This window comes from Agrilus planipennis, unplaced genomic scaffold, assembly GCF_000699045.2.
Source record: "Agrilus planipennis isolate EAB-ADULT unplaced genomic scaffold, Apla_2.0 scaffold59, whole genome shotgun sequence".
Classification (NCBI taxonomy): domain Eukaryota; kingdom Metazoa; phylum Arthropoda; class Insecta; order Coleoptera; family Buprestidae; genus Agrilus; species Agrilus planipennis.
The window spans coordinates 437,875-449,069 of record NW_020438942.1 but is presented as its reverse complement, the minus strand read 5'-3'; the positions used below and the strand labels follow the sequence as shown (position 1 = coordinate 449,069).

General features: G+C 35.4%; 1 protein-coding gene across 1 annotated transcript in view; it reads left to right on the top strand.

Moving 5' to 3' along the window:
- LOC112904479 (choline O-acetyltransferase-like) overlaps positions 1–5,478 on the top strand; it is a 7,895-nt gene extending 2,417 nt beyond the window's left edge. The window contains exons 2-3 of the mRNA XM_025974580.1: positions 512–516; positions 561–5,478. Coding sequence (XP_025830365.1) covers positions 512–516; positions 561–2,276 — 1,721 coding nt within the window. The 3' untranslated portion in view covers positions 2,277–5,478. The remainder of the gene's footprint in view (positions 1–511; positions 517–560) is intronic.
- The last annotated feature ends 5,717 nt before the right edge of the window (positions 5,479–11,195 follow it).

Genomic DNA, 11,195 nt, shown 5'->3' with positions numbered 1-11,195 from the left:
TTTGTTTTTAATAAAAAGATTACGAATGGTGTAAAATAATAATTCCAGCTTAATATGAAATTATAACCTTGACCCCATATTTCCAAAATAAGAATAAACAATTTTTAGGTCTTTTATGTATATATAATACATTTCAGTTCATTCCTTCTGCATCTAATTTTATACTGTTTGAAATGTTCACGTTTATTTATACTTGCTGTTGGTTTTTCTAATTATAAAAGTTTCTCGCATTCAACTGTTTTCTAAAATGAAATTTGAATCCAATTAAGAAGTTGTGAAGGTACTGAAGCAAATAAAACTCCAAGTCCGTACAATTTGATACCCTTTTCATCTACTTTCTCAAAATCAACAAGAATTTTAGGGAGAAAGTTTGAAACAAAACTCTAACTCATATTACATCCAGAAAATAAAGTGTATTTATAAAGATATAGGAAAATGATCAATTACATCTAAAAAATAAGAAATTAAGAATGTTTACTCAATAAATTACCAAGTGTTAATGTTGTTTAAGACAAAGTGCTACCGTTAAATCAGTCCCTAGTTTTACCTTTTAATTTCAGGCATACGAATACTGGCTAAATGATATGTACCTAGGAAACCCTGCAGCACTACCAATCAACTCAAATCCTGGTATGGTTTTTCCACCAAGAAAGTTCACTACAATTTTAGACCTCGCTAGGTTTACATCCCGAATTTTAAATGCCGCACTTGCATATAAGACTATGCTGGACAACAAGCAGTTACCTTTAGAACGTGCAACATCGAGAAATCCCGGTCAGCCGCTCTGCATGGCACAGTACTACCGCCTATTTTCTTCTTGTAGAATCCCTGGTATAAAAAGGGACAAGCAGTTTATTTCGGCTTCAACGGAACAACCTTCAGAACATATTATCGTCACATGTAGGAACCACTTTTATTGCTTGGTCTTAAAAGCGCCTGATAGAGGTTGTCTAAGTGAAGACGAGATTTGTTCTCAGCTGCTTTATATATTAAATAACGCCCCATGTCTGCCTATGCCACCTCCAGTGGGAATACTGACTGGATGGAGGAGACCAAAATGGGCAGAAGCGAGGCAGAAGCTTCTTAGAAACGATAGAAATAGAAGGAATATGGAATTAATAGAAAAAGCCTTGCTGGTACTGTGCTTAGATGAAGCCCTTTCCAATAATTTCAATTCCCACGTACAGAGAGGTGCAAAGGGTCATGTTGCCGGAGGCAGAGATGAAACCAATTTAGCTTTGCAAATGCTCCATGGAGGAGGAAGCAGTCAAAATTCAAGTAACAGATGGTTCGACAAAACAATTCAAATTGTAATAAGTGGAGACGGTGCGTGTGGGCTGTGTTATGAACACTCTCCATCGGAAGCAGTAGCAATCATAGCAGCGATGGAGAAGATTCTGAAAGATACCGAATCTCAACCAATAAACACCGAGGTTCCTTCTGCATGTGACCATCTGCCCCTTCCAGAAAGGCTAGAATGGTGTCTGGAAATTGAAGATTTCCAAAAGATAGAAGAAGCCGCCCAATACCTGGACAATCTCATCAAAGATTTGGACTTTTTGGTTCTAAGATTTGATGGCTATGGAAAGGACTTTATGAAATCGTGCAAAGTCAGCCCTGATGCTTACGTTCAATTAGCTTTGCAATTGGCTTATTACAAATTGTATGGAAAATTAACTGCTACATATGAAAGTGCTTCTACCAGGCGTTTCTTATTGGGTCGGGTTGACTGCATACGTTCCGCTAGTGTTGAAGCATTGGAATGGGCTTCAGCCATGCTCCAGCATACAGACGACATAGATGCAAACAACAAAAAAGTAACTTTCCATCTTGTAACACATGAAGAAAAAATAAAGTTGTGGCTAAGGGCGGTTGAGAGACAGACTCAAGAAATGGTGGATAATATTTTGGGCCAAGGTATAGACATCCACTTACTGGGTCTAAGGGAAGCTGCAAAAGAAACATCACCTACTGCCGCACATCCTCTACCCGAAATTTTTACTGATGAGTCATATCGTATAGCGAATAGATTCAATTTAACCACCAGTCAAGTTGCAACATCAATTGACAGTTTCATGGGATACGGACCTGTTGAACCGGATGGTTATGGAGCGTCTTATAACATAAAATCTAGTAGTATTGTTTTCTGCTTATCGTCATTTTGGTCATCCCAAATCACTAGTACGTCCAAATTTGCACAAGCGTTAGAAGATAGTCTCAATACCATGCAAAGTCTTTTGGGTACCAACTTTGACTCACATCAAAGCGCTACTTAGATTAACATGTTAACTGACTATTTAGGTAATAGATCTAAAAATATATGATGTGGCAAATTTCTTTGAAAATTATGGAGTTGGTGAGTTTACATATATCTATATCTAATTCCGTCCAGGGAAAAGACGTCTGACATTATAGTATGAAGCTTGGTGAGAGGTTTTATTTATGAGGAAACCTTCAAAAGTTGAGAAATTTAAATTTTTTTTCACAAATAAGAAGAACTATTTGACTTTGAAAAATGACAAGCTTCTCCAGTCGTTGATCTCTATATATTTATGTATCGTAAACATTTTGGTTTTCAATCGATTCGTTCTGTTCTGAAAGAGTTAGTAATAGGTAATGCAATGTTTGAAAAAGGCAGTAGAATAGTTAAGGTGGAAATTTGACGTTCCCTTGTCAGCTGATATCCTAGAGGTGTGTTCTTTTATTCAGTCTTCTAGATTCCATCATATGCTTAAATATGTGAGAGCGGGTCGTTAGAAAAAAAAGATTTACAAATGAAGTTTGCTACATCATATGAATAAACGTATTACCTTTTTAGATTGCTTACATCTAGGTACAACAAAAAACAATTGTTAGGAAAATGTTCTTATTTTTATTAACAAAATGGTTCCAAAACAGTATATGAAAGTCTCATCTGATAGTCATTTAGTATAATACTCGTCATCAAGATTTCGATATTGACCTCATCGACTAAAGTGCTTATCAGCATTAAGGTTAATGAGCTAATCTGGGGATTGCATGTTGTGCCCAGTTTAAATTAGTTGTTCGTACCTTTGCTGGATAAGTGTGCATTGTTGAAAGAACAGGTCAGATTAGGAACGCTAAATTTTATTGCAGCGAGTCAATGTTCCTGTATCTGTATATGTATCAAGTGTTGTGCCGAACGTTCTTACCACCACAACGCGTCTTGATCAAATTTATGTTTGAAGAAACACAATCCATTTTGCATTGTTGTCTCTTTGGGTTTCCAAAACACATTATAATCGATTTTGTAAGTGCCACAGTAGGAGAATTCCGTTGTGGGTCTTCAGAATCCGCAATGTGGCTTGATCAAACGTTTCATGAATCAAAAAACAATTTTCGCTTTGTGGTTGTTTCTAATTTGTCATGAAGTACTATGATCGTTTTTGCAGGTGCCATGATAAGAGTAGGTTATGGATTCACGTAGGAAACCACAATGCGGTTTGATCAAACATAACACAAGTTTCCCCTGGTGGTTCTTTTGAGTTTGTCAGAATCCACAATGATGATTTTTGCATGTGCCACGACAGAAAAATTACATACATTAACTTGAAAATCCGCAATGTGGCTTTTGATGAATTACAACGCAAGTTTCATTTTATGGTTGTTTTCAATTTGTCAGAACGCACTATGATCATTTTTGCAAGTGCCATAACAAGACTAGGTAGGTACCGTATTGCGGATTATCTTAAGAAACCACAATGCGGCTTGATCAAACATTTTATGAATCACAAGTTTCGCCTTGTGGTTCTTTTCAATTTGTCAGAACGCACAATGATAATTTTTGCATGTGCTGTAACAGGGATATGGCGCTGTGGATTAACTTGAGAAGCCACAATGCGGCGTGATCGAGCGTTTATTGTTGGAAAGCACTATGACGGCTTTGCATGTGCCACAATAGGACTGTCGCATTGTGGGCTAACTAGGGAAACCACAATGCGGCGCTATCAACGCGGCAAATTTCTCCTTTTGGTTGTTTTAAATTTGTCAGAACGGATTATAAACGTTTTAACTAATGCCAGAGTATGATTTCTGAGTGGTGGTAATCTCGAAAAGCCACAACGTGTTTGGTCAATTATTTGAGGAATCAAAACACAAAAATTTCAAAATCATTTCAAGTGTTCTAGGACGCATTATATTTATTTTCGTTAATGTCACAATAGGAACGCACATTATTAACAAACTAACTAACAAACATTAAAAAAAATGTAATGTATACAATTATGTTGTTAAAATATTTATTGCTGTTTTCATAAAGCTTTAAGATTTGTTAATTATTAAATATCAACAAGTAGGGGCTGTGTTTAGATTACTTATTACATTTTAGTTGTGTGATAACAAAGTTTAAATATAATGACTTATTATGGATCTCGCATATAATCTAATTAATAAAAACTAAGCATAATAAGTATAAACAAAAATGAAAATTCATTCTAGCTAATATTTTTCAATTTTTCATTTCACAAAATTTAATTTGCCATTCTATTTTATTAGCTAAATAGACATGATGACAGTTAAAATACGCAGGTAATATTTCGCAAGAAAAAACTAATTTATCAAAAATACGTACGAATTAAATATTCCAGTTTGATAAATAATTTTACGCTTTCTAAATTAAGTACTGTAGAACTAGCATAGGTATGCGGTGTTATGCTTATATAGATTTTGTAGCGCACAAGCCTGTAGCCTTATTTTACAACAAAAGGGTTTGGAAGTTTTACAAATGTTATTTTTCTAACTGCTTATCGTCGTGGGTATATTATACTGGGATAGAAAACAAAAGTGGACGTTGCTATTAGGCTGCTTACACACTCTGTTATTTGTGGTAGCCACTAGAAACCGTCAGGTGTTGAGTGAAAACATTACGCCATTAGCAACAACCACAATGTTCAGTAGCAACCCATTCTCGCTACTTGAACCTGGCGCTGACTTTTAACGGCTTTGACACAACTTCTTTCTGGGACTGCCGCCTATCGAAAATAGCAGACCAGGAGATTTCAGAGATGGTATCTTTATTAATTAGTGGGTCAGCTGGGTTCTTAAAACCATTTTTTTTATGGTTTGTATTTCTCCAAAAATTTTTCTTGTTCTGTTTGTTTTTAAGGACTTCAAGAATTCATGGCCAGTATGTAGTCATGCAATTAATTTTAGCTATTAACTCTGGCTAGATCTTCATCAAAAGGCACTATAGTATTTTGAATGTCGTCTGGTGGTAACCACGCGTAATAGAAGATAGTGGTTGCTATAAATCACCCTTTTAGTAGCGGCCAAGTGTGGCTGAGTGTGTAAGCGGTCAAATCTTTAATAATGATTCGTCATCATTCTTCGTCAACAGTTTGCTTTAACCCAGACCAGGGGTCGGCAACCTTTTGATAATAAATCACAATTTATTAGTCACTTCTGTGCTCGCGAACGGTTAATTTAGAAATTCGAAAAAGGTTGTTAAAGGTGTATGTTTGGAGCGCGGCGTTGTACGGGTGCGAAACATGGACGGTGGGCGAGGCGGAATAGAAAAGGTTGGAAGTTTTGCTCAGGTTAGGAAATAGTGGAGGTACGTGTCCAACCAGTCTTAGGACTGAGGTAATGATGATGAACAATAAATAATACTCGCATTTAAATAATTTTTTTTAATAAAAAACTAATCTATTTATTCATAAGAAAGAAATATCTATTTATTCATAAGAAAAAATATCTATCTATTTATATACAACAGTAACTTGTACTTCAATAACAAACAATTGAGCAAACAAATTCAATGGGAGCCATGACTTTGAATGGTTATTTCTAAACAAAGTAACTTGTAGTTAAAATAAAAAAAAGAATAATAACATACATTTGAGCAAACAAATTCAGTGGGAGTGTTGACTTTGCATGGTTTTAGAAAGTTTGGATAAATTTGGCTCATAACTTGCTGTTTTAAGTTTCAAACACGACTCTAAATTTTCATTTATCAGTTGGCTTCTTACTTTACTTTTAATTATATTCATGCAAGGGATTGCTAGCACGAATATGTCGATCTGAAGATAGTTAGCACTCCACATGCCAACTTCTTCACGTCACTGTAACAATCTGGAAGATTATTGGGATGCTGTGAAAAGCGAGAGATAGAATCAGTGCCTAATCCTCGTTAATCAATTCAGAACGATTTTTAAACGTTTCTTTTTTTTTGATAAAATGAATAATATTTTCGTATGGAACTAAAGAGCCGCAGCTTCACATCGAAAGAGCCGCATGTGGCTCGCGAGCCGCAGGTTGCCGACCTCTGACCTAGACGATATCATAATAGCCCATTTATATTAGAAGTTTTATAAAAATAAACTAGTTGAACATTACCAAGTGCGATCTTATTGGCAATTTTTATGATCTTTAATGCAGAATACGTCTTCTTCTGGACTATTGTAAAATTTACATTTTTATCGCTGGCAGATTAACAGCGCTCCAACGGTGACATATACGATCCAAAAGAATATTAAATTATTCTTATAGAATGTAAACTATGTGTAATGAAATACTTGATATTGTCTGTTCTTTCTAGTCTCAGGCTATCTCTCTACGTAAAAGCTTACTTTAATTGAGTCGTAATCACTGCTTCAAAAACAATACATATCAATGTAAAGGCTGTAATTTACTGTAATTATCTATTAATGCAATTAATCATTATAATCTTACCTATACCTATTAGACCCAATAAGATAAATCCCTTTAGATATCCGTTTTTAGTTGGTTTATTGAAATATGCCAAATATATATTTACGTTATACTGTTAATCTTCAACTTATTTTTAATAATTACCTAATTAAAGAATCTATTCTTTCTGTTAAAATAGAAAAGAATCTATNCGACAATTTTAATAATAATAATAATGGCCGTTATTAGTGAACTATGTCGACATTCCAATAAGTACACAGGTAACTTTAATTTAAATAAATATTCCTTGTACCTATGCGTTACAATTATAAATCAAGATAATAAACAAATGAATATCATAAATAAAACATACAAAAAACAATTCCGCTTTAGATATTCTCATAAAAACGCAACACTGTTGCCAAATTTTTTTGTTGAATATATAATACGTAAACAGTAATACTAATAATAACTACTTCAAGAAAATTTGTCAGCTTTCCAAAAATTAGTAAATATTTGTGATTTTTTTAATAGCTAGATACTCTAAGCAAGTCGAACGCTAAATTTTATATTGTATTCATAAAATTTGCAACTGATATTTATGTAGCTTTTTTGTAAATATGTTTTTAACAGAAATTTTCTGATGTTTATGTTTATTTTTTGGTAGGTTTTTGTACATAGCTGAATTAGAAGAAATCGTGTACTAGCAATAGCATTCGTGTATATTTGTGTATACCTAGTTCTTAAATTGTAATGTAACTATTATATTAAACCTCTATCTGTTATTTTGTTTCTTGTATATAGTGTTTATATTTGTTATATAGTTTAAAAATGTTGTTTTGTTTTAAATAGAAACGATCTTATTATCTGTATTTTTATAAATTTTATGGTTTATATACACGTGTGTATAAAAACATGTATCAGAGCGTTTCAAATGTGGAAACGTAGCAAAGTATATTAATGTTGTTCTGTATCTAACTGCATTGTCTATTAACCATTTCCTAATGTTGCATCAGATGGGGTAACAGGTTATTTATTTTGTCGACTGATTACTGCTAATTAATTTCCAAAAGATTATTGTAAACTTATGTCTGCAGCAAAGGCTTCAGCATTGGGTAAGGACCTACATATGTATGCTAAAGTATTTCAATTCCAAAAGCTTATCAATTTTCTGAACTGTTTATGAAATGTCTGAACTTTTCACTCTTTTTTAAGCAATACATTTAATAATATAATCTTTATCATTTAATAATATAATCTTTATCTAACCTAACCTAACCTAATCTAATTTCTGTAACAATTGTCTATTCCTCTTTTCTGAATCATGCAGAACTTTATCCATACAATGAACCAAAATAACAATCCCTTCAATTTCGGTAACAAACGCTGTTACAGATTTCTGTAATATTTTACAGGGATCTGTATCTGCCATTTGTTTTTTATTTAGTATCTCTCTGTCTTACCTAGTTTCTTATATTTATCTATTATCTTTCTTACATTAGATTGGTAGATGGGTAATGAGTATGGATAATTTAAATAATCACTTCTTTTCTGACAACGTCATACCTACGCATCTGCTAAGGGAACACTCTGTATATGAAGAATTTTATTGTTTTTAATTATATTCCATAGACTCGCATTTTGTATAGAATTAAACGAAGAAAGACGAAAAAGTTAGAATACTCATTATAATATTTATTATTGATATATGTTGTAATTATATTTTGATGAATAGATGTACTTAATAAACTGTTAAATGTCGAATTATGGTTTTCCTCCATTTTATACTTCCTCTTACAATTTTCGAAACAAGAAATGAATAAATAACGGTTTGTCGTCTAATCTTACCAGACCAATTTGCAACTTACTGATTAATTATGAATTTCATTTTATTTTGTAAAATACCCTGCAAGTGACCTAAAGACTGACACAACTCAGAAGTAATACAGGCAGCGACAGCTTCCGACCAAGCCAGGTGATAAAATAATTATTTTTTCCGAGATATGAAAATCCATAGCTTGATCCTACTGAGCTCTAAATTCTGTCATAACTACCATACACATAAAGACGCCCATGTGTGGTTTAACCACACATCAAGCCGATCGCTCTAAGAAAATTAGAAAGGAACTTTTGGGTGCTTTACATCCACTAGTTACTTATACTAGGGGGCTACCCTAACCTCCATGGTAACCCTATGGGAAGGGAGGAAGCTTTTCTTCAGCCTCCTTTGAAGAATCGTGGAAACGGCTGGGTGGTGATTGTAGTGAGGCCGATGAGACGGATGAAATGAATTTAGAAGATAAGTTAAAGTTATCTCCTGTAGCATCTGGATGAAAACCCAAAATCGAATCAGTGTTCTCCAGAATCCTAGACTATGTTCTAGGCTGCTGTATTTGTTTGGCCACTAAGGCTGGTGGATAGGTAGTCCCTGCGAACTACGCCGGAGTGTAAGGAATGGGTGGGTGATGGGTGGTGGTTGAAGTAAGAAGGATAGGACTGAAGAAATAAAGACAGAAGAGATGTGAAGGTTACCTGATGCTTGCTTAGATGATCCAAGAAAACCAGAGGAAACCTTGCACTGTGGATGAGAACCTGCAATCGAGACAGTGTGCTCCCGAACGCTAGGCTTTGGTTTAGACCGCTATATTTGTTTGGCTACTAAGGCTGGTGGATGGGTAGCTCCTGCGAACTATGCCAGAAGGTATTGAATGGATGGAAAGACAACTAGAGAAAACTTTGCACTGGAGATGCGCGCATGAAATCGAATGAGTGTTCTCCGGCATACTACACAATGATCTCGACCGTTATATTAAAGAGAAGGAACTTTTGGGTGTTTCATTCTCATCAGCTATTAATGCTTGTGGGCGGTCAGTTCCTGTGGCATACTCTGGAAGGTAATGAATGTGTGTGTGGTGGCTGGCGTAAAAAGGATGAGGCGGAAGAAATGAAGACATAAGAGAAGTGAAAGTTATCTGCTGCAGCATTAGCTTAGATGATCTAAGAAGACCAGAAGAAACGTTGCATTTCGGAATACTATACATTGGTCTAGATCGCTATACTAAAAGGAAAGAACTTTAGGGTGTTTCATTCCCATAAGTTACTATTGCTGCTGAGCAGTCAGTTCCTTTGAGCTACGCAGAAGGTAATGAATTAATGCGTGGTGGGTGGTGGTTGGAGTAAGAAAGGTGACTCGGATGAAATGAAGATCTTAGATAATCTAAGAAAACCAGAGGAAACGTTAGACAGGGGATGCGAGCCTGAAATCGAATCAGTGTCCTTTAGAATGCTAGGCTTTGATCTAGACCGATGTACTACAAAAAAAATACTTTTGAATGTTTGTTTGGCCGAAAGATAAGGAATGGATTAGTGGTGGATAGTGGTTGAAGTGAGAATGGTGAGACGGACGAAATGAAGACATAAGAGAAGTGAATACTATCTGCTGCAGCATTTATTTAGAAAGAGGAAACTGCACTGGAGATCGAATCAGTATTCTCTAGACTACTAGAATTTGATTTAGACTGCTTTATTAAAAACTTTTGAGTGTTTTATTCCCACCAGATGCTAATGGTGGCTACGCCAGAAGGTAAGGAATGTGTGGGTGGTGAGTGGTGGTTGGACTGAGATGAAGAAATGGAGAGACAGGAAAAGTGAATGATCCAAGAAAACCAGAGGAACTTTGCACCGGTGATTTGAACTTGAAATCGAATCAGTGTTCCCTAGAATGGTAGGCTTTGATCTAAACCGATGTACTACAAAAATAAAATTATTTTTTAATGTTTGTTTGGGTATTAAAGGTGGTGGACGAGTATCCTCTCTGGGCTTTGCCGGAAGGTAAGGAATGGATGGGTGGTGGATAATGTTTGGAGTGAAAATAGTGAGACGGACGAAATGAAGACAGAAGAGAAATGAATACTATCTGCTGCAGCATTTATTTAGAAAGAGGAAACTGCACTGGAGATCGAGTCAGTATTCTCCAGAATACTAGACTTTGATCTAGACTGCTTTATTAAAAACTTTTGAGTGTTTTATTCCTACCAGATTCTAATGGTGGCTACGTCAGAAGGTAAGGAATGTGTGGGTAGTGAGTGGTGATTGGAGTGAGATGAAGAAATGAAGACACAGGAATAGTGAATGATCCAAGAAAACCAAAGGAACTCTGCACTGGTCATGTGAACTTGAAATCGAATCAGTGTTCTCCAGAATTCTGGGCTTTGATCTAGACCGATGTACTACAAAAAAAAAATTACTTTTGAATGTTTGTTTGGGTATTAAAGGTGGTGGACGAGTATCCTCTCCGGGCTTTGCCGGAAGGTAAGGAATGGATGGGTGGTGGATAATGTTTGGAGTGAGAATAGTGAGACGGACGAAGTGAAGACATAAGAGAAGACACAGGAAAAGTGAATGATCCAAGAAAACCAGAGGAACTTTACACTAGTGATGTGAACTTGAAATCGAATCAGTGTTCTCCGAAATACTAGATCGCTATACTAAAAAAGACAGCTACTAACGCTGGTAGGCTGGCAATCCCTCTAGGCTACGCTGGAAGG